General features: G+C 40.2%; 1 protein-coding gene and 2 long non-coding RNA genes across 3 annotated transcripts; 2 read left to right on the forward strand and 1 right to left on the reverse strand.

The window, feature by feature from the left end:
• Positions 1-79: 79 nt before the first annotated feature.
• LOC143130965 (myosin-7-like) lies at positions 80-15667 on the reverse strand. Its single transcript, XM_076290298.1, has 37 exons — positions 15467-15667; positions 15057-15200; positions 14764-14920; positions 14551-14578; positions 14363-14468; positions 13843-13935; positions 13691-13754; positions 13505-13603; positions 13278-13381; positions 12253-12391; positions 12044-12162; positions 11670-11819; positions 10226-10396; positions 9782-10091; positions 9616-9686; positions 8909-9114; positions 7914-8037; positions 7637-7773; positions 7081-7336; positions 6667-6909; positions 6377-6553; positions 6154-6299; positions 5973-6063; positions 5472-5861; positions 4746-4872; positions 4485-4603; positions 4193-4389; positions 3914-4097; positions 3662-3827; positions 3459-3583; positions 3024-3332; positions 1442-1645; positions 1043-1339; positions 847-951; positions 657-752; positions 385-519; positions 80-100 (listed from the first exon to the last, which is right to left on the reverse strand). Exons 1-37 carry the CDS (start codon positions 15665-15667, stop codon positions 80-82), a joined length of 5811 nt encoding a protein of 1936 aa, XP_076146413.1.
• On the forward strand, positions 676-8514 carry LOC143130982 (uncharacterized). Its single transcript, XR_012988023.1, has 3 exons — positions 676-767; positions 7624-7792; positions 8436-8514. It is a non-coding gene; the product is annotated as an uncharacterized LOC143130982 (long non-coding RNA).
• Positions 8987-25767, forward strand: LOC143130977 (uncharacterized). Its single transcript, XR_012988019.1, has 4 exons — positions 8987-9072; positions 17520-17667; positions 20876-20980; positions 24539-25767. It is a non-coding gene; the product is annotated as an uncharacterized LOC143130977 (long non-coding RNA).
• The last annotated feature ends 1255 nt before the right edge of the window (positions 25768-27022 follow it).

The raw sequence follows: 27022 nt of genomic DNA on the forward strand, positions 1-27022 counted from the left end.
ATTGTATTTGAATGCATTCCATACTGAAAACTATGACACAGCAAACAAGAACTTTTCAGACATGTCCATCATGAGAGCTTCACTCTTCATCATGTCCTTTCTGTGATACAGCAAAAAAATATTGTCAGCAATATGTGGATTAATATGATTGACAAGGGTCAAAATGAGCTACTATTAATCTACTTAAGCTACTTTTTACCAGCATTTCACTCGTGGCTAGGGCCAATTTTGAACCCTGATGATCATGAATGATTTTAAACACTGTGGGTCTAGTGCTGCTAAAGGCTGCTAATTTAGTGCAATTTATTATAGAAATATGTTTACTGGTCATGACAGTGATATTTATATATTCATATTCAATACAGTGGCAACTGTTGGTCTCACCTTGCCACCTGCATCACGGCTCTTAGTTCTCATCTTGTTGACCTGAGACTCAGCTATATCAGCTCTCTCCTCAGCCTCATCCAGCTCATGCTGCAGCTTGCGGAACTTGGTCAGGTTGCTATTGGCCTGCTCTTCCTGAAATTTGCACACAAATTAATTGTATTTTGTCAATTGTTTCGTTGCATGTTCAGCAGTTAATAGATTAAAATACTTTGATAATAGATAAAACAAGGAAGAGAAGGAAAAACTAAGGAGAAGAGGATGTCACTTACAGCCTCCTCTGATGTTCTCTTGTAGGACTTGACCTTCAGCTGCAGTTTGTCCACCAGATCCTGAAGACGGCTCAAATTCTTTTTGTCCTCCTCAGTCTACAGATGGGAGAGGTGGGTATTGTTTTTTTTTGTTAGCATTTCGCATTATGTATTATAAAAAGTATTTTTTATATGGTATCATTTAATATACCTGATAGGTGAGCTCCTTGATGCGGCGCTCATATTTACGGATTCCTTTGACAGAATCACCGGCCTTCCGTTGCTCCATTTCCACCTCACTTTCCAGCTCTCTCACCTAAATGTAGACAAATAAAGCAAATATTGAACAAATGGTGATATGTCTACCTGTAATTATATGTAGTCTTTAGCAAAAACGCAACATTTACCCTGGACTCCAACTTCTGGATCTGCTTCTTGCCACCCTTCATGGCGATTTGTTCAGCTTCATCCAGACGGTGCTGCAGGTCCTTGATGGTTTGCTCCATGTTCTTCTTCATGCGCTCCAGGTGAGAACTGGTGTCCTGCTCCTTCTTCAGCTCCTCTGCCATCATGGCAGCATCAGTGATGGCCTTCTTGGCCTTTTCCTCAGCATTCCTGCACTCCTGCACAGCCTCCTCTACTTCATTCTGCAGCTGGGATGTATCACCCTCCAGTTTCTTCTTCTGGTTCAGCAGGCTGGTGTTCTATGTGGCAAGACAGAAATGTTCACAATGGTCTGTGCCACATTGTAAAAATAATCTGTGTAATATGAATAAATCTGAAAACCACCATGTTTAGGATTTTACCTGAGAGTGCAGCAGCTGCACCCTCTCACTGACGTCCAGCAGCTCCTGTTCAGCCAGTTTCCGGCCTCTCTCAGTCTGCTCCACCAGGGACCTGAGCTCATCCAGTTCAGCCTGCAGCAGATTGCTGCGTCTCTCCACAATAGCAGTGTTCTCTTTGAGATCATCATTACTACGTAGAGCGTCATCCAGCTGCAGTTGGGCATCCTGCAATGTACACGTTAGAAATGTAAACATGCATTTTCTAGATTGCTAATATACAGCGTAACCTTGTTTCACTTAACTCTTGTTTGAGTGTATTCAAATACTGTAACTATCCAAAAAGATAGTTAACCTAGACTAAAGAAGTTTCACTTTTTAGACAAGATGGATGTATGGGATATACTCTAATACCACGGTTGTCAAACTGGGGTATGCGTACCCCCAGGGGTACGTGGACTGATTTCAGGGGGTACGCAAAAAAAGATCAAGATCAGTCATATGCCTTTTCAAACGTTTTTTCTATCCCACGTTGGTAACTGCACATTAAAAACGTATTTTCTCCGCATTAACAAAATATTCGAGAGTGGAGTCGCGGAGACATGCCAGGCGAACTGACGTGAAAAACAGGAGGTTTTTTTATTTTTTATTTTTATCTGTAGCCTAGGCCCAGGCAGCACCCGATGCGCAATGGACGCACTGTGTTATTCATAGGGCTCGTGTCAAGGCAGCTTAGTTAGTCCCGACCTGAATGAGATTTTGAACGAGGTTCTGAGAGTGGTGAATTTCATCAAGACCCGGCCCTTAAAAGCGTGTCTATTCTCCGCACTTTGAGAGGAGATGGGAGCTGACCAAAAGGCTGTACTGTTTCACAGCGAGGCAAGGTGGCTTTCCTGAGGTAAAGTGCTGTCGCGCGTGTTTGAGCTCCGAGTCACCTCTTCTTGGAGGAAGAGCGCATGTTTGAATCTGCAAGCACGTTAACTAATGAACATTTCTTGATGAAGCTGGCCTATTTTAGCGATATATTTGGAAAGCTCAATGAGTTAAATCTCCAGTTACAAGACAAAGACAAGCACCTAGCAGATAAGATCACTGCATTCAACAAGACGAATGTGTGTGAGATTAGGTGCAGATCTATTTAAAATCATTATATTCAGCACATTTGTAGGCCTATCATATGTTGACTAATTGATTAGATTTGTATCATATGTTTATGATCCTATTCACTATTCTCGACAAAATTGATAAAAATAAATATTAATAAAACAATTTAAAAAAAACTTGTTAACAATTGGTGGTGTTGGGGGTACTCCGGAAGATCATAATGTCTCAGGGGGTACATGCCTGTTAAAAGTTTGGGAACCACTGCTCTAATATATAGATTATTTTTTAAGATACCTTTGACTACCTGCACCACTGCCAGTAAGTTAACAGAGAAGATGGAAGCATATATAAGGGAAGTATTTGTTAGGGTATGGGCAAAAAGTGCTACAGGTGAATATTAGCTTTTGCATCAGGTGTAGGAATGCACTCCTATAAGACCAATGCAGTTAGTGATTTCTTGGCAGTCAATGGGATTATTGAGCTCTGTGCTGCATTGTTTTACCTTCATATGTCCATGGAGACCCTTGAGCTGCTTCTGGGCCTCAGCTGCCTGCCTGTTGGCCTGGCTGAGCTGGATCTCCATTTCATTGAGGTCTCCCTCCATCTTCTTCTTCACCCTGAGAGCCTCATTCCTGCTGCGAGTCTCAGACTCCAAAGAGCTCTGCAGGGTATCCACCACTCTCTGCTGGTTCCTCTTGGCCTGCTCCATCTCCTCATCCTTCTCAGTAAGTTTACGCTCAATGTCAGCTTTGACCTGATTAAACTCCAGCTGAGCTCTGAGTATCTTACCCTCCTCATGTTCAAGGGTACCCTGTGGAGATATAGGAACATGATAATCTACTTAGTTATATACACTACTTTTGTAAACACAAGCATCCTATGCTATCTTGGAATGATGGAAACTAGTTTTCTGATTATTTTATCTTTATGAATGTACCTCAGCTTCCTCTAGGGCAGTCTGTATCTCTGCCTTCTCTTGCTCAAGTGTCTTCCTGACCTTCTCCAGCTCATGGATGCTCTTTCCAGTCTCACCGAGTTGCTCAGTGAGATCAGAAATTTCCTCTGCAAAGCAGACAGACATTAGTTAGTTGTGTGATGTCACTTTTACAATCATAAGTTTTTTGGGAGGATCAAACAGACCTTGAAGATTTTTGTTCTCCCTCTTCATGGTCTCAAGGTGATCCAAAGATTCCTCATAAGAGTTCTTGAGTTTGAAGAGCTCAGTGCCAAGAGATCTGGACTCTTTCTGGGAGCTCTCCAGCTCAGTCTGGGATTCCTCATACTTCTGCTTCCACTCAGCCAAGACCTGTTAAGGTGAAAATCTTTATGTGTAAGTCTGAAAATTGTGTTAAGGCATATTAGCAATGGTGTTTTGACCATTTGTTTTCTTACCTTATCAAAGTTCCTTTGCTTCTTGTCCAGGGCAGCAGCAGCAGCATTGGATCTCTCCACGTCTACCATGAGATCTTCAATCTCATTCTGCAGTCTATGCTTAGTTTTCTCCAGGGAGGAGCATTTGGCATTGACAGCCTCCACAGCTTCCTCTGCATCTTGCAGACGCTGAGCAAGTTTTTTCCTGTGGAAAAATACATTTAAAATGAGTGCATGTACATGCCATGTCTAACCATTGATTTTAAACAATTCATACTGAGTCAATTCAGGGGGCCTTACTTGGCATCTTCCAGCTCCTCAGTCCTCTGGATGGCATCAGTCTCGTACTTGGTTCTCCACTGAGCCACCTCAGAGTTGGCCTTGGAGAGACTGCGCTGCAGCTCAGCCTTGGCCTCCTGCTCCTCCTCAAACTGCTCCCTCAGGAGGTCAGCATCATGGCGAGAAGACTGCACTGCATGGGCTAGTGCATTCTTGGCCTGTGGATAGGATCAGATACAAGTCCATCAGATATGTCATGGCTGTAGAGAAACAATTTAAAGACTTTTCTGCAAGTCAGTTATGAATACTGTACCTTCACTTCCTCCTCAAGTTGCCTCTTGAGATCCTCAACCTGCTGTGTGTAGGACTGTTTGCCTCTTGTCAGTTGAGAAACAAGTGAGTCTTTCTCTTCTAGCTGTCTTGTAAGCTCACCTTAATGAACAGAATTTCAATGATATTGCTTATTTTCTTCTTTTTTTCTTGATAGGTGTATCAAATGAATGAGATTTTTTTAATTTTCCCTTGGGGATCAATAAAGTATCTATCTATCTATCTATTTACCCTTTTGACTTACCATTTTCAGTTTGAAGCTTGGCTTTCTGCATGGTGAAGTCATTGATAGAACGCTGGCCCTCCTCAGACTTTGTTCTGTATTCAGTCATCTGGTCCTCCAGTGTTCTGCACATCTTCTCCAAGTTTGTCTGACAAAATAATACAGAATGTTGTTCTCATGTACTATTTCTTGAAAATTGTTGTCAGTATAGATCAGGGGTGTCAAACTCATATTAGGTAGTGGGCCGGATTTGTTGGAATGACACCTCATGGGGGGGCCGTCATTGTCATGGTCATCATGGTCATTATCATTTTTCTGCATGGGTATCAGAGTGTTGTTTAATTATATCACTTATAAGCAAACAAGAACACAATTATGTACTGCTGTCATATCAAACTGATATGTAATGTACTGCTGTCTTTCTCTCTTGAAATGCCCTACTTCCATGTTAGTTTTTCTGCTTCTTTTTTCCTGAGGATGATTTGTAGTGCTACAGTAGGTTTAATCAATTTATCCTATTATAGAGATATTGCTTATACACATTACACATAACACATTGTTGAAGACAACTGGATGTGAATATCTTTTTTTCATAATTTTCCCTTCCTACCAAAAACATCTGGGGCGCCGTATGAAACCTCCTGACGGGCCTGATCTGGCCCCCGGGCCTCATGTTTGACACCCCTGGTATAGAGAATTCAGATAGATCTATTATACAGGTTCTTCCATTAGCTAATTTGTACAAACCTTGGCCTTGGAGACCTGCTCCATGTTGGAGACCACATCGTCCAACTCAAGACGGAGCTCACTCTTCTCCTTCTCAAGCTTTTGTTTCACTCTCTGAAGGTTGTCAATCTGCTCCCCGAGGTCAGCTACGCTGTCTGCATGCTTCTTCCTCAGTGTGGAGGCAGTGGCCTCATGTTGCAGAGTGGACTCTTCGAGGTCTCTGCGCAGCTTCTGGAACTCAGCCTCCCTCTTCTTGTTCATCTCAATCTGGGCAGCAGTGGCACCTCCAGCCTCCTCCAGCCTCTCACTGATCTCCTCCAGCTCTCTGGCCAGGTCTGCCCTCTGCTTCTCTACTTTGGCTCGGGCAGCTCTCTCAGCCTCCAGCTCTTCCTCCAGCTCCTCAATACGAGCCTAAGGATAGTAAAATAGGAACAGTAATTTATTTTCTTTTTTGTGAAAATATACATATGTTTTCACAATATTTTATGTTTTATATCTTAATAGTTTTTCTTTATCATTTACCTGCAGCTCCTTCAGTTTCTTCTGGAGCTGGGCAGCCATAGCTTGTTCATCTTCAATCTTGCTATTAAGTTGACTGATCTCAAAGTCTTTCCTATGTTAAAACAAATAAAAAATATTAATGGTATATATTTTTTCTCTATAATTATTATTTATTATATATGAGTGTCTAATTTGTACCTACTTTTTCATCCGCTCTTCTAGCTGCTGTTTGTCATTCTCCAAGTCCATGAGACTTTCCTGGGTTAACTTTAAGTCTCCCTCAAGCTTCCTCTTAGCTCTTTCAAGATCCATCCTGAGTTTCTTTTCCTGTTCCAAGGACCCTTCAAGCTTAGGATGGAAAAGGAATTGTGTAAGTGTCATTAATGTTATGCATTGAGACATAGGTGCCTGTTTTTATTGCTTACATCATCAACTTGCTGTTCCAACTTGGTTTTGGCCTTAGTCAGAGTGTTGACTTTGTCTTCCTCACTCTGAAGGTCATCCAGCGTTTGCTGGTGAGCCTCCTGGAGAGCTTTCTTCTCCTTAGTCAGCTTGGCAATGATTTCATCAAGAGCTGCCATCTCCTCAGTCAGATTTTTAACCTAAAAGTAAAGTAGACCATTGTCAACAATCACTTCATTACTCAATTACTTGATTACTTAACTTGATTAGAACATTTTCCTTGGTGATTAGAAAGAGTTCCAGTTCTGCTGACCTTATTCTCAGTGGCATGTTTCTCTTTCTCCACTTTAGCTAGTGTGAGCTCCAGATCATCAATGTCCTTTTTGAGCTCAGAGCACTCATCCTCCAACTTCCTCTTCTTTGCAGTCAGCTCTGAATTCATCTCCTCTTCATCTTCCAGTCTCTCAGTCAGCTCCTTAGTTTTGGCCTCGAGCTGAATCTTGCTCTTGATCAGACCTTCACATCGCTCCTCAGCATCACAAAGACTGTCTTGTTCCTATGATGACGTATAGATTATAAATTGATAGATCGAAGCTACAAATGTAAGTAGATATGACTACTATATCCGGCATATTTGCATATGCTTTTGAATATGAGTTAAATAAAAATAGGTAGATCCTTTACTGACTGATAAATAGTTGCTGGTTAAAATGTAGAGTTTACTCACAGTCTGGACTTGAAGTTGCAGGTCATTCTTCTCTTGGAGAACAGAAACCATTTTCTCTTCCAGCTCTTTTCTGCGAGCCTCAGATTTTGCATAGGCATCCTTCAGCTTCAGGAATTCTTCCTTCATGTTGGCCATCTCTTTCTCAGACTCAGCAGATTTCAAGAGGGGCTTGATCTTGAAGAACATCTTCATCCAGGGCCAATTCTTGACACCCATGAATGCACGGACGTTCCACTGGATTACCAGCAGTCCATCCCTGTAATATAATTTGTGTTTAAATAGGTCTCTGATGATTCCTTCTTAAGAGTAGGCAGTATTTTTACCTTCTAGTAATCTTGTAATTACTATCGATGTTGAACAAATTTCAGAAGAAGTTTTATTTCCATGATGAGTTATGGTTGTCTTTTCAATTCAAAATAAATATAAAACATATGGTTATTAATGCAATGTTGAAATTGTATCTTTGTACGGTATTGGAGAACTCTAATGAGTAAAAGTATATAAATACCTAGTACCACTGATATCATTTGTTATTATTTTTAGAGGTTATTCTCACCTGCGTTCTACAATTTTCTGGAACTCAATCCTGGCAAGAAGTCCACGGCTTCTAGCCTGGATACCAGTGATGATGAGAGCAAGACGGTCGTCTCTCATCTCCTCAAGGACACCCAGGAGACCAGCTTTGAAGAACACCTGATAACAGTCAAAACAGGTAACGTATAACAGTCTATTTTACTATGATTATAGCTGAAATCCTCATCTATCAAGACATATGACATACCAGAGTCTACTTGTTTGTCAATATACAAGATTTTAGTTGAAACCCTCAATACCTTAGTGTGCCCAAGCCTGTACTGCTCATGGTCAATGTCCAAGGAGCCCAGCAGTTTCTCTGCTGCCTTCTTGTTGTCAATGAACTGGCCCTCAGGAATGGCATTGGGGTTCAGGATACGGTATCTAAAACCAAGAAGTATGATTGTGTTGTTGAATTGCTAATTTGGTATGGCACCTACCTTAAAGGAGAATTATGTCGGTGGCTTATTAAGTTAGCTATCATGTTTTTCTTCCAAACAATGGCGCTGCTTCTGGTCAAGTCCTGACTAGTCGATTGAGACTCACTATTTTCTCATTTACACAGAAAAAAAATTGTACAGTTTATATCCAAAAGCAATGGGTGGGCTTTTAACTTACTGTTACTATGTAACAACACAGAAATGATCCTTTCATAGATGGACCTGTGTCTATTGAGGAGAGATCTTATGTGCGACAATTGCTACTGGGAGCCACCATCGTTCGGAAGAAAGACAGAAGCGTGTGAGAGACAGGGGTTTTATACAGTTTCCTAATATTTACAGAGGCAAACAGGCACAGCGATATCTCCATAGTGATTCTGTAGTGATTCAGTTCAGATGGAAAATCCGCTATGGTGAGTGAATGCTCTACACACATAGTATATGTTAATCAAATAATTTTGCTTCAAAACCTGCTAAATACCACTCTCTTCCTGGTTTGAAATATCGATTTGTAGGGAGAAGCATCTAAACGCCACTTCCCTTCCTGAGGGAAAAGTGGTCAGGTGGATTTAGAGGGTTTTGCTTCTGAACTCTTCACATGTTGAGTTGACTGGTACCTACTTCTAATGACATGCTGAGCTTTGTCGTTAGCTTTCACCTACATTTGAAAGCATTGTTGCCACCTAGCCATTCTCACTATTAGCATGACTAAATACAATACAGATTATCTTTGTTTTCCCCCCCTGATTGAAATATGCAAAGGTATCTAACAACAAAATGCCAAAATTCACCCTAAAAAGCAATGTTGACCCTACCTCTGTTTGAAGTCTCCATACTGGATCCTGTTGGGGAAGCCCTTTCTGCAGATCCTGATGCCTTCCAGCACACCGTTACAGCGCAGCTGGTGCATGACCAGAGGATTCTCCATGGCCCCAGGAGTCTTGGTCTCGTTGGGGATGATGCAGCGCACAAAGTGGGGGTGAGTTGACCTCAAGTTGGTCATCAGCTTGTTGAGATTCTCCTGTAGTTCAGATATTTAAATTAAAAAATATGAGTCAGACTGCACAGAATCCCAGTTGGCCCATTGATCATAAAAGGAAATTATGTGGTACTAATGAATGCCTTCACTTTAGTACATCGTTTCCCAACCTTGGGATCGGGACCCCAAGTGGGGTCGCCTGAAATCCAAATGGGTACAATTTACAATATACAAGTTAAGTAACGGATCCTTCATTATAATCTAGCTAAGTAAAAATAAACTTAGACAGCCTGCATGAGATGTTTGATGGAATTATGCTTGATCAATGTTCTAAACAAAGTAGCAAAACAACCATGCGTGGATTTTGGGGAAAATTAAGAAACCGCTGGCGTCTGGATGTTACAGCAGAGATGAGTTGTGCACTCTCTCGCAACATGCAAATGTTTGGGGTCGCCAACGTTTTGTGACATCAAGGTAGGGTCACCTGCCAAAAAAGCTTGGGAACCCCTGCTTTAGTATGTTCATTTAACCTGTCACACTTACCCTGTGAAGGGCAGATACAGTCTGGAAAGAAGAACCCTTCTTCTTCTTGCCACCACCACCAGATTCAGCGGCTATTAAAATATCACATGTCCATCAGCTCTTCACATAAACATGATGTTGATTCATTAATGTAACAGGATTAATTAGGAAAAGATTGACAGAATACCTGCGTCAGCACCAGCATAGTTGGCGAAGAGAGCACACAACATCTTAAGAGTTGACTTCTGGAAGAGTCCGACCACAGTCTCATTGAGAGGGTCTTTGTTCTTCACCAGCCAGTTGCCAATGTTATAATCAACAGTGCCAGCATAGTGAACCAGAGAGAAATGGGCCTCTGGTCTCCCCTTGACAATCCTGGGCTTCTGGAAGCAGGCATTTTTGCCCAAGTGGTTGTCATAAAGCTTGGATTTAAATGTAGTATCACTGGCCTTGGGGAACATGCACTCCTCTTCAAGGATGGACATGATACCCATGGGCTAGGGAGGAAAGAATATGGAAACATGTTGATTCAAAACATTCTACAGTCAACCACACAAATAATAAAAGAGTGGTGTACATGTAGTGATCTATGCTGTCAAATACAAATGTGAGTAAATAAATTGTCACTCACTTTCTCAATGAGCTCAATGCAAGCGGCCAAGTCCATGCCAAAGTCAATGAACACCCACTCAATGCCCTCCTTCTTGTACTCCTCTTGCTCTAGCACAAACATGTGGTGGTTGAAGAATTGCTGCAGCTTCTCATTAGTGAAGTTGATGCACAGTTGCTCAAAGGTGTTGAACTGAAAGACAGCAGGGATTTCATTAATATTATTTATCACCCGAAGAGAAGAAATACTCTTTTCTGATTGGCTTGTAGGGTGGCTATTAAGTCTGAATAACGAGACACCTATGAAGTAGATCTGGTAAAAAAAGTTGAATCACCGTTCAATATCAATGCTTACAATTGGTAACTATAACAACCATACCACGCTATCACTGTTGGGGCCAAAGAAAGTTGTACAAGAAACTGAACAAGTCAGCTTCTTTTTAAACGGAATTGTTCCTTTGCGTGCTGATTATTACTATAGGCATGATTATTGCCTATAGTGGCAACCGGGTGTGAAGCGGTATAAAGGCCCTCGAGGTGTACAGTTATACGGAAATAAAGGAATCGGCGGAAGCTCTTTGCCGCCGCCTCGTCCATTAATTCCGTATAATGGGACACCTTGGCGGCCGTAATCCCTTACATATTTTGCTTACAGGGTTCCTACGCAGTATGGAAAACCTGGAAAAGTATGGAATTTGACTTTAGTAATTTCCAGGTCTGGATAAGTATGGAAAAAAGAAACAAGGGTATGGAGAAATATTTGTGTTTCCAGACTATTGCATCTACAGTACTAATCACTTCACTCAGGTCATAACGAACCATTCCTATTGAGTAGGAACTAAGTATTGTGTAGCTTAACTGTCAGTCCACATCAAGATACAATTGAATGGGGGTCCTCAGAAAAAAATCTCTCCCACAAGGGGACTCTGGTATTAAAACCAAATCGAAAACCCCTGTTCTATGCACATGCCCTATACCATTGTGCACTGGTATGTTTGCGTAGCTTTGCTATTTTCGGCTAAAAAACTGGTATACTTTTTTGATTTTGTAAAAGTTACCAAGACATGGATACTGCATTATCTGATAAACTGTTATTGCAAACAAATAATACTGTTTACGGTGAGGCCTCTGCCAGCAGTGTGCTAGTCTCCAACATATGTAGGCTATGCTGTATCTACAAAGAACTAAAAATGTGAGTGCACCTTCCAACACAGCTCTTCCCCAGCGAAAAGTATCCAACAATGGGCAAGTGTTTTCTGAGGGCTAAAAAGTTAATAATAAACATTATTATACAGCTCTTCAAATGCTAATAGAACGCTCCATTGACAATGTCTAGAATATGGTTAGAAAAATCTACCGAGATGTTTGAAAATTTGAGTATGGAAAAAGTATGGAATTTTGAAATGGAAAATGTGTAGGAACCCTGTGCTTAGAATTATAATGTTTGTCTTAGCTTTAAGACTCACATCAAAGATCTCAAATCCAGCAATATCCAGCACACCAATGAAATGCTGACGAGGCTGTTTGGTGTCTAAGGTCTGGTTGATCTTGACAACCATCCAGTTAAACATCTTCTCATACACGGACTTGGACAGGGCTCCAATAGAGTAGTACACCTAAAGATAAAGGGGAAATGAATGACATGGAAAATGCGGTGACGCAGATAAGGTGTGATAACTGTAATAATGGAATTAAAAACTTCACTTGTTAAATAGGCATGAGTTTATATTATACCCTGTTGTTTAATAGCTATATTGTATACACAACACATCAATGACTTAGTGTAGGTAGTATCTACTATCAATGTTTATAATACTTATAATGATCACAGGAATAATACCTGCTGGACACTCTGTCCCTTGGTGACCCACTCGTTTCCTACTTTGACCCTTGGGTGACACAGACCCTTGATGAGGTCAGCAGAGTTCAGTCCCATGAGGTAAGCGACTTTGTCGGTATCTGGAGTGAAGATATCACAGTTACATCTCTGCCCATATTTAACCGTAACATCTGTGGGTATTACATCCAACATCAGAAATGAATACACACCCTCAGTGCCATCAGCCTCTGCCTGCTCCTCTCTCTGCTTCTGCTTGAACTTCATGTTGCCGTAGTGCATGATGGCACCAGTCATCTTGTAAATACCATTCTTCTCCTCTTGAGTAAAGCCCAGCACATCAAAGGCATCCTGTAACAAAACACATATTTCATTCAGTAATTACTGCCCCCAACGTACCTCTGTATAAGCAGGGGTGGGTAGATTACTGAAAATCTATACTCAAGTACAATTACTCCCTTCAAAAATAATGTGAGTAAAAGTAAATATTCCCTTCTGAGAAATCTACTCGATTAAAAGTAAACAAGTACTGTTAATAAATTACTCAAGTAACAAGTTACTTTTTTAAAAAACTTTTTTTTATATTTTTGATGGCCCTTTAAAGGGATACAAAAGTATAATTTACGCCTGTTTACTTTTCTCCTCTGTAGGCTAATCACATAGGCAACCATATTTTAAAAGCTCAATTTAAATATATTTTATTTAATCACTTGGACAGAGCGAAAGAGTAGGCTAGGCTATCTTTTTTCTCAGTCCTGCACTGACAACATTGAGGCTACATAAACGAATGCTAGGTTTTTCTAACTTGTGTGCTCGATTTCCAGTGCATTTGCTTTCCTTGTGAATGAATTTCAATGAAGGCCTACAGTACTTTCCTTGTCCAATATGTTAGTTTAATGATGGTGGCCAGAAATGAATATAGGTGAAAGTTTCCATGTAATGTCATACCTCTCGTCGCTACTCTGCCAGTCTCACCAGAAGATGCAGCAGCTGGCAGGACGTCATTGCCTTAACTGAGCTGATATATAGAACATCTACTTCTGTGTAATAGGCTACAACATGGTCTGATTCTACATACGCCAGTCATTACTTTTGTAATCGCGTGGCCACGAAACAATGCATTCTGAAGCACTGTTTCTTTTCTCCGACACTGAGTAAGAGTAGAAGTACAGTTTTGAAAAAGAACTACCCGCCCTTGTGTATGAGTATATGGGAAAGTGAAAGCAGGCCTACTCACATCAGTAGCCATCAGCTCATCAGCATCACAAATAGAGGCTACTTGTGTCTCTCCTTGGGAGATGAACGCGTAGTCATAGGGGTTGGAGGTGATCAGCAACATCTCTGAAGAAAAGCAGGACAATTGGTCAAGTAACACTACTGTAACTGAGCTAAGGAAACAAATAAGTAGACACTTATTTCACATTCATGTCCACAAATGGCTGGAGATATGCATGCATTTCTCACCTAACAGCTCTGGTTTCTTTTGGGACAGGATCTGGTAGAAGATATGGTAGTCTCTCTCAGCCTTGAGTTGAAAAGTGACACGGGACTTCTCCAGCAGATCTGGGGGATTAAAGAGTAATTGTAACTTTCAAGCCATACATTCAGTCTCCACAGATGAAGGCGATCAAAAAGGGCTTATTTACTTACAAGTCTCAATATCTGCTGAGGACAGCTTGCCGCTCACACCAAAGTGAATACGGATGAATTTACCCTAGCATGAGAGACACGTCAAAATGAAACAAGTGACAGAAGGTAGAAGTCTGAGATGATAATGAGTTGAAAATCAATAGAAGTCTTACAAATCGGGAGGAGTTGTCATTTCTGATGGTCTTGGCGTTACCAAAAGCCTCCAGAGCAGGGTTACACTGGATGATTTGATCTTCCAGTGTGCCCTGGGAAAATATAACACAACTCACCTTTTTAATGTCAGGTCTTGGAGACTAGCCTGGTCCCACCCACTTAGTGTTTCCACTCATTTTCATTTTACTGAGATACTAGTTTGGCTCCATTCAATGTGTTTATGTTTTAAAACATTTGGTTGTGGTAAAAGGTTGAAATGAAATGAAAAAGTTGCAGTTAGAAAATGTAAATCTATACAGTAAAGGTAAATACATTATTTCCTGAATGCAAATGTGGTTTATTAGTAGTTTGTAGGGGTTAGGCAAAGTAGGAAATAATGTTAGGGATCACTGATCAATATGATGGGTTAAGATGCACCAGTGATTTCAACGTAAAAGTCTCTTCACAACGTGAGTGAGTCTGGTGAAATCAGGTTACCACAAGTGGAAATTATGTCCAGCACACAGTGAGGTGATTTACCTTTTTCTCCTGAGAGGGGTCCTTCTTTCCAGTGGTTGCTGCAATGCTAGCAAAGTACTGGATGACTCTTTTGGTGTTCACAGTCTTTCCGGCACCAGATTCTCCACTGTTGGGTGAAAACAAATAGGTTCACTCCCTCATATCAAGGTTAGCAGGAAATTTAGAACCAAAGACTGGATTATACTCACGTGATAAGGACAGACTGGTTCTCTCTGTCTGTGTAATGTACAAGCATGAAATGTTAATGTAAAACCAAGAACATGCGTTATATTCATGAATTTATTCAATTTATTTTAAAGCAACATGATGAATGTTTGATGAACATAACAATTGTTATTTATAGCCCTTGTCATTCATTTTCAATATACTGCAAAATGGTTGCTTTAATAGAAGGTCTTTACCTGTTAGCATGTACTGGTAAGCATTGTCAGAGATGGAGAAGATGTGGGGAGGGGCTTCTGTTCTTTTCTTGCCTCTGTAAGCAGCCACAACTTCCTTGTCGTACACTGGCAACCACTTGTAGGGATTGACAGTGACACAGAACAACCCAGAGTAGGTCTGTACAAATAAACATACAATTCATTACGACCGATGTCAACAAATGAGTACAGAGTAAGTCTACAGAAAGAAATATATGGTAAATTTGGACATTTGTTTTTGCTACTATGGGCCAGAGCCTCCTGTTTGTACTTACGTAGATCATCCAGGCTGCATAACGCTCTTTGAGGTTAAACAGCACAGCAGGCTCATGCAGGAAGGTGAACATCGCCATGTCTTCAATTTTATCAAACTTAGGCGGGTTTTGTTGGTGGACATCTACATCTTTTAAAGTGACAGTCTGTGTGATAGAAAAAAAAATCAGTGTCTTTGAAGAGTTCTCTCATTCATCTCTGTGTAATATATGTTGTTATAAATCTAAGCAGCTCAACACATCTAGTCTGAGAATCGTATAAAAGACTTGATTTTGAAAGCATTTATAAACTGTAAGTAAGTGAGCTTTCAAATTAAAAAGAACAGTTAAATGGGAAAATAATGCAAGTGATTTGGTAATGTTAGTAGGTAAAAGCTCTGAAATAGGCTTAAAATGTATTTGCCATGCATTACCTTATCAAACTCAGTAAGAACAGTGACTTTGTCACCGTCTCTGCTTTGAACCGTTCCCTTCACATATTCAACCTCAGGGTCCACCACAAAGCAGGCCCTCTTAATGTCAAAGGGGCGAGTCTGGGCCTCCAGACGCTCCATGTCCGACTTCCTCAGAAAAGGAGCTGCCGCCCCAAACTCTGCCATCAACGCATCACCCATGATGAAGACTGCAATGTAAATATTATGAACTAATTAATTTCTGCACAGATAAAACATGAGACCTTAAGTTTGAAGAGCATGATTATAGTAACAAGTCAGAATAGGCAAAAAAAAGACAGCATATGACAGGCAGACCTTAAATCCTTTTGCCAATATCGTTACGATACTGAGGTGAGGTGAATGTTGTTAAGTTGTTTTAAGTTAAGGCTTGAAATGTACAAAGTGGATTAGGAGAATCAGATGGGTGAAGTTTGTATAGTGTAGGTTATGGTACATTTTGTTAAACTGGTTTGAAATAAGATATTATTGTAAATGTAGGGTCATAATCGTTGGAAAAAATATCCACCAGTAGATCCTATGCATCTTAGTCTCACGACGAGCGCACTCTACAATCTTTGGTACATACTATAAAACATAGCTAGACACAGGCTATGATATCAGAATTTATTTTGATAGACTACAAATGGAATGTCAACTCTTCCACATGTGGCTTGGACGTTTTGCCTACCAGGTCCTGTCGCCTGATGACCCTGTATCTCTGTCAGTATACTGTCCAAATTAACAACTGGTTGTCTCAAAACAAAGAGTAAACTGAAGTAATTATATTTTGTAAATAGCTGAAAAAGACTTTTGCCACACATTTGACAGTGATCGAAATTTTAACAGCCATGTGAAAGTATTAACTAAATCAGCTTTTTGACACCTCAGAAACATTGCCAAATGTAGAGGTCTGATGTCAAAACATGGTTTAGAAAAAAACGTATTCACGCATTTACAGTATCTCCAGCAGAGTTGATTACCGCAATGGACTTTCACAGGCCTTCTCAAAGAGACCATCAAACAGCTTCAGGTGATACAAAATACATTAGCTAGGGTTCTCATCAAACAATGAGTGACCACATCACTCCAATACTTACAGTACGTCCTGCACTGGCTTCCAGTAAGTCTCAGAATTGACTTTAAAGCACTACTGCTTTCTTATAAATCACTAAATGGAACGGGACCAAATTATCTATCAGACGTGTCTCAGCAGTCCACACCCTTGACCCTCCACACCGCTCAGGTCTCAGAAGAAATACTTGTTGGTAAAATATACTTGTTGGTGTGTGCACACAGGCATGTTTGCCCTGAAAAGAAAAATATGTGTGAGCACACAGTTTGGGACTACTTTAAGAATCTCCATAGAGTGCTGCTGTTCACTGGGTGCGTGACTAGTATCGCTATCACTGGGTAATCATTCTATGTTGTTTTTTATTTATTATATGTCTATATGTCTTTTAATTATTACTTTTTAACACTTTTAAACTATTGCTCTTTTGCTTTTATGTACCTTGTTTGTTTTATGTTTTCCTTTTTATTCCTTACTTTTTAAACTATTCTAAGACTATTGACTGTCTATGCTTTTATTAGCTATTCCTGTTTTTTTTATGTAAAGCACATTGAATGACCTCTGTGTATGAAATGTGCTACAGTATATATATAAAGTTGACTAGACTAAAACCCACTGTTTGAACTTAACATGGTGGAGTAGCTTTTAGCTGCTATGCAGTTCAGTTCTGGAACCATCAAAAATGACCAAACTGTAGCCAGTTTCAAATCTAGACTTAGGACCAAACTGTTCTCAGATGCTTTCAGCTAATTGATCAAATACACTTACTGTTAATCAAATTCATTCTGTATTTTAAATATTTTACTTTTTGTCTTCCTATTTTTTTTATTATTCTATTACATGTACTTCTTAAACATCTTTTTTTTTAGCCTTTGCCCTTATATGCCTTTATTATTATTTGCTTTTGTTTATGTAAAGCACATTGAATTATCCTTGTGTATAAAATGTGCTTTATATTTTCAGTCTGTAAATCTCACCTTCTTTGGGTCAAGCCTCAGATGTCCTGCAGATATGATGTCACTTGCTGTAGTTCAACAGACAAGAAGCAATCAGATGACACAGTGTTACAGCAGCAGTGCTGCAAGTACACTTTGAGTCCTTGCATAGAAAGGTAACTAAACAGATCCATGTGTCTGTCTCTGACTGTAGTCAGCCATGTCTCTGTATCCATATGTCTGTCCATTCATTTAGCTATCATTCTTGCTATCTTCATCCATCCAACTCTCTATGTATCTATTCATCTGTTTGTCTGGTCTCCTCTCTAGCAGCAAATTGACTACTTACCTCAGGGTTGGTTTTCACTGTATCTGCCCCCACTGCCAAGGCCATGGTTGGTTTGTCCTTTTATGTGGGGTGGTCCATCCCAATATGGACGTGAGACCATGGAACTGACTCCCACCACACCGGAGTTTAATTAAAGGAAAAGCAGCCTAAAGGGTGCATACATAGCAGGCATGTATGGCATGTAACAACAATAGGCTATTCCAGACAGGAGGGAGCAGACACTGTAGTGGAGAATGGCACAGCATCATTAACACTTGAACTTGGTCCCTTATTTGGAGTTTGCTATTGTGAGATGCATCTCTGACCTTGTCTTTGACTCTGTCTTTCAGTCTCCTCCTTGACATCTCCCTGGCCATGTAGAAAAATCTCAACCTGCTGATCCATGTGCACTTTTATTGTCTACATCACTTATGCTGTCTCTAGTCAGCTGTCCTTTCAGTACATAAAAGACATAGCGTCATTTTGGAAGCCTATCAGTGAGGTCTGTATTATTATTATTATTTTTTTTATCTGTGTAATTTTAGAAAACAGAAATTCATCTGGATCTCTCTTTTGTGGATTTGTTCTTTTTAAACTGTGCATTGTATTTGTTAACTGTTTCTTTGGAAACAGCTATTGTCATTGTGTATAGAGCCAAGGGCAGTGGATGCTGACATTGAGGTTAATATCTCTTGAGGACCAATAACAAACAAAAAAAATCTTGCCTTATACCCTTTAAGGTGCCATGTGTAATGTCTGCCAAAAAATCAATTCATACTCCACATTCCATAAAAGATGGGGCAGTATACCTCCAGAAAGTGAGTTGGTCTACCCTAGAGTAACAACCGAGACACGTGTATTGCAGTTTGTCTGGCAGTTATGTTGCCCGCATACCGCCTCCCATGGCCGAAACTGGTACACCTGTCGGGCTGTGGCTAGTAATTTAGCATGCTAATTCAGGTTGATATCTCTGCAGCACTATACCTTGTCATTTTTTTAATGACACCATCGTCCTTATTTCTTCTCATTCTTTTGATGTGTGTAGCTCATTTTTTGGATATTTTTACCTCAATTCTTACACATGGCACCTTTAAACTTCTGCAAGATTGGAAACTGGTCCAACAACAACCACAGCTGTCTTTTTAAGTAGACTAAGCACTGCACTACTGGCACTGCATTGTTTCCTTGAGGACAAAGATAACCTGGTGTCTCAGGTTCCTCTATCAACTGCAGATCACTTTTGGAACATTCGTCAATGTACCTAGAGTACATACCCTTAAGAATTTACTGAATATACAGCAGCTGCTTTTTGGACTCAGAGGAGTGTGCACACAACTGCTGCTACTGTGTGTTATACAGATGGTACTGAAACACATAGGACAATTAAATTGAAAAACAAATTAAGAACAGATACCTGATTCATATTTTACTTGAAAATAAGATGTAGAAGACCTGGGTTTGGCCATTTTTAACTGATTCGCACACTACTGTTAATGCATACAGATCTACAAATGTAAAAGCTTTGTGCCTGTGTTCAAATGGAATATTACAATTATAAGACTATGGTGGGTTACACCAACAAGGATTAATTTAATCTTGGTTTAGGCCTAAAGTAATCAAGGATTTGTTGATCTAGGTTTAAATTTAATTTGAGCTATACTGTAAGCATGGTTTAACAAATCCACGATTAAAACCTTAACCTGTGATTAAAACCTTGGACTTGATTTAATCCAGGTTAAAACGTAATCCTTGTTGGTGCAACCCACCCTAGTTATCTGAAATGAAATGTAAATTGTGCATACAGGGAAAACCATTATACTAAGGACATAAAGTCAACTAGGTAGCTGGCTATTGCTTCATTACAAATCTACAATTGTAAAGACTGCTGACGACTGAAATGAATGTAATTGAGTCCATTACTCAAGAAAACCATTGTGCGTACTACTGAAAACATTAAGACTACAGGGTAGGTGGCTACTGACCTCATATCAATCTAGAAACACTAGTTCAGCTGTTTGCACAAAGTCAAGTAGGTGTTGAGCCAAAGGCCTCTGGGTCTTACATGTACATTGTTAAGCAACTTGACTTGGGGTCAAGAAAACTGTGAAGACATGTTTACACACCAAAGAAAGTGTGAAGCCACACACGGTTCCAATAATGTGACTGTGATGGCCTATGAGTGAGGGTGATTTTTCTTCACCCACTGAGACATTTGAGGTCACAGGATACGCAACCTCTATTCTATAGCTGTGGGATGTCAGACATGCCATTCCATCTCTTGTTTGACCCTTATGGGGATCATTGTCAGCTGTCAAGAGCCCTTGAGCCATCACCACGACTGCCAATTTGTGGGACAGAACAGAATGAGGCCCTGTTGCACTGCATTGCCTTGAAGTCCTCTCTTGGGAGTGTCCTCCGGCCATGGAGACTTATGACTTAGCCTAGTGCTGTTTTGTTTATGATGCACATGCATGTTTCCTTCCCGTTGTCCTTGAATTACTAAATGTTAATGTGACTGAGAAATATATAAATGTAATCTGTAACAGATGGTCATAAAACAGATACCAAGTCATAGACTTTTCATTATCCCATTTATTCTCCTAGGCTTCTTATAAGACCAGAAGATAAAAATGAATGCTATGATATGCATTTTTGTTTATATAATTACTGAAATTAACTCAAGATGTGCTTCAATAAAATGTGCTTATTGGCAAAAAAGGCACAAGACTTATGAGGAGGTTCCCACAGGGCTACATACTGTAATGGCATGCCATAGTCAAATTTGAGGTTAAGAAATGTTTCAAGATCACTTTCTGTCCACCACCTCCAACAGACATGGAGACTGGTGTGGATGGCCTCTCTGATCTACCTACAGTACACCCAAAGTTAATGTGTGTGTGTGTGTGTGTGTTGAGGTGTATTGTGAAACAGATGTTACCTTGTCATCTCCACAGAGAGTCAGTGGACCAGCTGCCAACAAACTCCTCTGTGACCAGAGACTATTTATGTCTTTAACTTAAATACAATGTATTTATCTTTTTTTTTTTTTCATTCAGAAGAACATGGCAGCAAAACGGAAAGAGCCCAAATGGATCTCGGGTCCTTGAGGTGGACCCTCACAGTTCAGTGCCAATACAACAGGAGATCTCAAGGTGTAAAAAGTAAGCAGACTTTACTATGTTGTACTATGTGAGCATGTGCTGTGATATAATATTCTTGATTTGGCTTTGTTAATGGGTGTGGTAATTTGTTTCTATTTATAGTTTATGTCTTCAGTCTTTTCAAAATAATACAAATTGATGACTATTTCTAAATACCTTTCACCCTTTTATCACTTCAGTAAAGTTAGGATATCTCCTAACATTGTAATATTTAGTTACTGTGTAAAATTGTGATATTTAGTTACTGTGATAGTTACTCCAAGTAAAACTCTTATGCTTGAACCAGTGGTTAAAATTCTGAACCCACCCAAGTTTTTTTTAACTTGATGGTTCATACCGTATGCCAACTCGATGGGCTGCACCAAGCGTGCATTTGAAAATCTCACTGCTTGCAATTGGATAAGACTAAACAACCAATGTTTACTGACTGATTCCGGACTTCGACGCAATTGGATAACACTATGACTGTCATCTGTTTAGCTTGCCTTTGGCCCGCCTACCAGATACACAAAATGTGATTGGCTCCCCGCGATACAAGTGGCAAAAGTAACATGTATTTCTCTGGATTTTCCAGGGTTTTCACACCAAGAACAATAATGATAACGATAACTATAACCATAACAATAAAAGCGTTCACACTGAACAACGATAAACAAAGTCTCTCCTTATGGTAATGAATGTGACGGCTGAAATTTGATGGGCTAGTAGCTTTTTATCGTTCTCAAAATTGCTCTTAAAGTGATCCCCAATGATATCATTCTTCATGTTGTTATCATTATAGTTTCATATAGTATAGTAACGTCGTCATTTATTCATAACAAGAACAATATTTGTTTATAGTTATCGTTATCGTTCTTGGTGTGAATAGGCCTTAAGATGTACCGCAAAGTGGTGCAAAATATCACCGCCGCTCAGTCCTGCACATACTCTGCAAATAAATCACACTTCTCAATTTGTCTCCATCTTCTACTCCAACTCCTACTCTTGCAACTCATGTGTATATGAATGTGTGCGTGTGTGTGTGTCAGGGGCGGACTGGGACAAAAAGTAGCTTCGCCTTAGGCTAGCCTACTACTCACCCCACAAACAATAATAGTCTCGTGAAATTAGTATGCTGCCTGCTGACTTACTGTTGGTGAATGGTTTTAAAAAAGTTTCCTCACATTCAAGACTATTTAGTTCAGAATGGAAGACATGAAAGTACTAACCAAGGCTTATTTTCTCATCCAGTCACTGTTTAATGTCTTAAATAGGCACTAGTGGTAATGACGTTAGCTAATTTTAACTGCGTTTACAATACAAACTATGTTGGACATGTGTTGGACCATAGAACATTAGCCAAAATTATTTTATTGACATTTTTTTCATTTTATCAGATTTACCAAGGGGTTGGGTTTCTTTAGCCTTCTCATTACATAGCCTAAGTGTTCTGAAAGCAGTCCAGCTTACCGCAGGTTCTACTACCTGTTCACTGTGAGTGCCACTGCCAGAACCGCTGTTGCCACCACCACCACTCATCCTCATCATCACCACGTTATCTGCCAAGGGAGCTGAAGAAGGCCCTGCTGTGGCAAAAATGTTGTCTATATTTTGCAGCGTTTGCTTGAAGAGCAAGTTTCTTTTTTTTCTAGCAGTTTCTCTGCGCCTCCTTTGCATTTTCTATCCATCTCAGAAGATCCTAGATATCGTTAAGTTCATCCTACATTGCACTGCACACTGGCGCACTGAGCCAAAGGGAGGAGGTGTTTCATGATATGATTGGGCCAGCCCCGTGTCAGTGAAGAAAATAACCAATGGGCCGCAGACCAGCGTGTGTCAAGGGCTGGTGGTTAGGAAATGCATTACGAATGCATTACGCAGGTAGGACCAAAGCGAAAGGGTTGGTGTTTAACAATGTGATTGGGCCAGCCCAGTGTCAATCGGGCTGCTGATCTACTAGTTTTATGGGCTGGTCAGACTAATTTATACTGCTCAAAAAAATTAAGGGAACACTTAGGTTTTCCACAATTGTTAAAACACATTTTTTGAAACCTTCCACCCTTTTCTCCATTCTCAAACTACATTCACAGAATGTCTGACAGTTCTCGCCTCAAAAGTTTTACTTGTGCTCAGAACCAAACAGTGTCAGAGTACCAATCCAGTGTATGACGTAAAAGTCCTGGCAGGAAGCAATTACATCAACGTTTTTTGGTATATCCAGTTTTTAATATTTTTTTTCCAAAGTGTTTACAACTTAGTGCTAACTAATAATTGTTGCAAACTGGTACTACGAACAAAATATTAGTGCATTCCTCGATCTACATCCTTATTCATGCTTCCAGCCAGGACTTTTACAGGCTTTTCCCAAATCACGGAAGTAACGTTGATGCAGCGGTATAGTAGCAGATAGTAGCATCCATCAGGCAAGTGTTATTTAAATAAACTCCTGGTGTATTTACAAACTTTTCAATGCCTCATTTTATGAGTAAAGAACTTTTTTGTACCATTCAGGGCATTATTAGTGGGGTAATTTACGAGATAAAAGTTGGTACCATTACGACTGCAGAAACTCATTAGGTTCTGACAGCGCTACTCGACCAAGGGAAAACAGGTTCTGGGAGGGTGTTTGGCTCGGGGTCATGGTGCAAAGGACCCTAGGGTGAAATTACTCCGAACCATCGCTTTAATTATGTGTGTGTGTGTGTGTGGGGGGGGGGGGGGGGGGGTATGGTGAAATGGTGTGTGTATGGGGGGAGTAATTGGGTGTGTGGGGGAGAAGGTGTACCTGTGTGTTTGTGTGTGTGTGTGTGTGTGGAGGGGGTTATGTGTGTAAGGGGGGGGGGGGGGGGGGGGGTACCTACGCAGACTGGTTAGGATCAAGGAGGTCATATTGTAGAAGAAATTTTGCAATTTGTTCTGAAGCTGCTCTTTAAGAGATGAGTGAGACCGGGTGATATTTTTCCACCTGGATGGGAGCAAGAAAAAACTTTTAAAGCAGCGGACTAACTATCAGTTTGAATGTAGGGATGGATGATGATATCGGCCTGACATTGGTATCTGCAGATAAAAGCTTCATAACTTATCGCCATAGGCTGATATTGACATTTCTACTGATGTGCCTGGCCGATAAGGTGACCTGTTAATCATGCGCACGCGAAGCAAATGTTTACGTTACTATGAGCGGTCAACAACATACTTCAACATGTTGGCTGTGTGGCAATATTTCCAAATTCCGGAAACTGATAACAAAATTGCTTTTTGCAGTGCTTGTGAAGTACAAGTGATGCAAGTAGGGCTAAAACGATACTTATACGTATAAAATAATCTTTTAACATTACCAATTTTACTTAACAAATAAAAGTTAGAGATGTATATCAGTAACGTCATCGGCAATTGGCCAGAATGAGCTTGTAAATATTGGCATATCGGATATCAGCTAAAATTCAATATCGTGCATCCCTATTTGAATGCAGTTGGAAATGTACCAGAAGCCAGTGATTTATCTGTGTTTAACTATCTCTTTTTCATTTCTTATCCAAACAACATCAAACTTGGCACTGCACTTACTCGTACCCGTAGCAAGACACCTGCCAAGTTTGAAATCAGTCGGACGAATGGTTCAACACCAACAAAGCGCCTGGCCTGGATGGGGTGACGGGCCATATACTGATGTCCTGCACAACCAGCTAGCAGAAGTTTTTACAGGCATCTTTAACCTCTCCCGACAACAAGCTGCAGTTCCAACCTGCCTTAACTCCACACACCACTCCACCAAGTGTTGGACCTCCTTTTTGTAGTGGGTCTTGTTGTTGTCCCTGAGTCCCACCACAGTGGTGTCATCAGCAAACTTTATTATGGTGTTCGACGAGTGGATGGGGATATAGTCATGAGTGAGTGTGTGGAAGGTTGGACTGAGTACACATCACTGGGGCGTGCCTGTGTTATTCCCGAAATTCCTGAAATTCTGTATTTTTGAGAATGTCTTCATACATTACTATTTCCAGAACTTTTATTTACTTTCCATACTATAGGTTACAAATATTTTATGAACAACCTCCTCTATAAAATTCTCCACCATATGAGAGTATAACTGGAAACTAGTATTTGTAAGTATAATTGAAGTGGATATTTCTGGTTCAGAGTTGTGAAAATGGCAATAATAGATTTTTTTTGATGGCTGCTGGAAGTATTTTGATCTATTCAAAATACCCAAATTCAACAAATACCCACTGTAATAATAATTTCACTCTAACATAATATATAGAATAATTTTGAAACTGACTTTATCCAGTGTTAAGGTTTCTGTACTGAAAATGTATGCAAATGATAGCATATTTCAGTAGATAACTGAGCTCATTTACAGTATAGTATATACCTAATACTTAATACTTATTGCACATTCAGATAAGTTGCAATACAAGAACATACTGACTGAATGTAAATAATCAGCTGTGGAAGTTTTGTGGAGATGTATATTAGTTAAAATGTTTAGCCTATTCATCTGTAAGATAGCCTTCCATAGACATACAATGAACATAAATAGACTGATAAAACACAAAAAGCTACCCCAAATGCAATGCTATCCCATATTTTATAGTTCTAGGGTGGTATACCTGATCAAAATCACTATGAGACTTATACCTTTTGAATGGTACCAACTGACAAAAGTTAGGGGTTCTGGCTCAAGGACTACATTCATCATCTTATTATTTTTCTTACTATTTCTTGTTATAATTTTAACCGTCTCTGTCACTGGTCTTTGTCTTATCACTGTGTTTTTTTGTCTCCTGTGTCATATTGACTTTTAAATAAAGAGACCATCTCTGAGCAAGCAATAATGTTAAAGTTCTGTCCCCTACATTCCAATATCACCTCCACTCCAAGTCACCCTGCTGCGCACACCAGCGCTCAAACACACGCCACTTATGCCCATACAAGGAGTGTTTGGATTGTAGCTAGAACCGCTTGAGATAGCTCCGTGTTTAACAAGTGTTCCCTCTCAGGGGTCAGACCCACAGTTTCTATGTCTCCGGGGACATGTGCCACACGGTTCCCCTTGCTTGCGTTAGTAAGTCTCTGCACACTGGGATTTCCCATGTCTTTGGTTAGCGATCTGCAAACCACGTTTGACTCTCCCACCGGGGGGCAACTAACAGCACTGACATTCGTTCGGTTCTGACTCTGTCCAGCACCGCTTGTATCAGGCAAATTGGGGGAAATGCATAAAGTGACGTGTTCGGCCACTGATTCGTTAACGCATCCACTCCGAGAGTGGCAAAACCATAGGGGACAGTGGATTGCTTCCTTCGAAGCGAAGAGGTGTGCTTGCGCTTGGCTGCTGACATACTTCAAATTGTTAATACCTCCCTACTATCTGGAACATTCCCTGGTTGCCTCAAACTTGCAATTATTACACCACTACTAAAAAAACCTAACCTTGACCCCTTGGCTTGTGAGAGTTACAGGCCTATCTCTAGCTTGCCTTTCTTAGGCAAAATTCTAGAGAAGGCTGTTTATAAGCAACTTTGACCTTTTTGTCTCAAAACTGCCTATCAAAAATGCCTATCAATCTGGGTTTCGGGTAAATCACAGAACATAATCTGCTCTAGTCAGAGTTGTAAATGACCTTAGAATTGTGACTGACAATCACAAAGTGCTGCATTTGATACAGTAGATCGTGCTATACTTCTTCAACATCTTCAGCATTCACTTGGTCTTCAGGGTACAGCTCTTGATTGGATCTCATCCTATTTAAATGGGAGATCTTTTTCTGTCTATTAATAGCCTCTCTTCTGATGTAATGCCCATTTTATATGAGGTACCACAGGGGTCAATTCTTGGTCCTTTGCTTTTTAACTTGTACATGTTACCACTTGGATCTATCATTCGGCAACACAATGGGCCCGATCATGACAGTCTAAAGCGCATCGTCACTAGTCAAAAGCTTATTCAAATTTAGTAGGATGTCCAGTCCACATTGGGAGTGTTTTCGTATCAAACGTCAAGTGCATGGCGCAACAAGGTGTTCCTAGGTTTCTTAATCAGTAATGGGTGTGTTTGGGG

This window comes from Alosa pseudoharengus, unplaced genomic scaffold, assembly GCF_046254945.1.
Source record: "Alosa pseudoharengus isolate Yale_2024_CS ecotype anadromous, Long Island Sound unplaced genomic scaffold, YU_APseudo_1.1 YU_APseudo_1.1_scf_18, whole genome shotgun sequence".
Classification (NCBI taxonomy): Eukaryota; Metazoa; Chordata; class Actinopteri; order Clupeiformes; family Clupeidae; genus Alosa; species Alosa pseudoharengus.

Excerpts from the sequence above, each read along its gene's own strand:
- LOC143130965 (XM_076290298.1), bottom strand. The coding sequence starts at position 15,667 with ATGGGTGATGCGTTGATGGCAGAGTTTGGGGCGGCAGCTCCTTTTCTG. Across the intron at positions 13,936-14,362 it reads ACCCCTCTCAGGAGAAAAAG|GGCACACTGGAAGATCAAAT; the intron begins GTAAATCACCTC and ends ATATTTTCCCAG. Across the intron at positions 4,390-4,484 it reads AACTTGAGGAGGAAGTGAAG|GCCAAGAATGCACTAGCCCA; the intron begins GTACAGTATTCA and ends TCCTATCCACAG.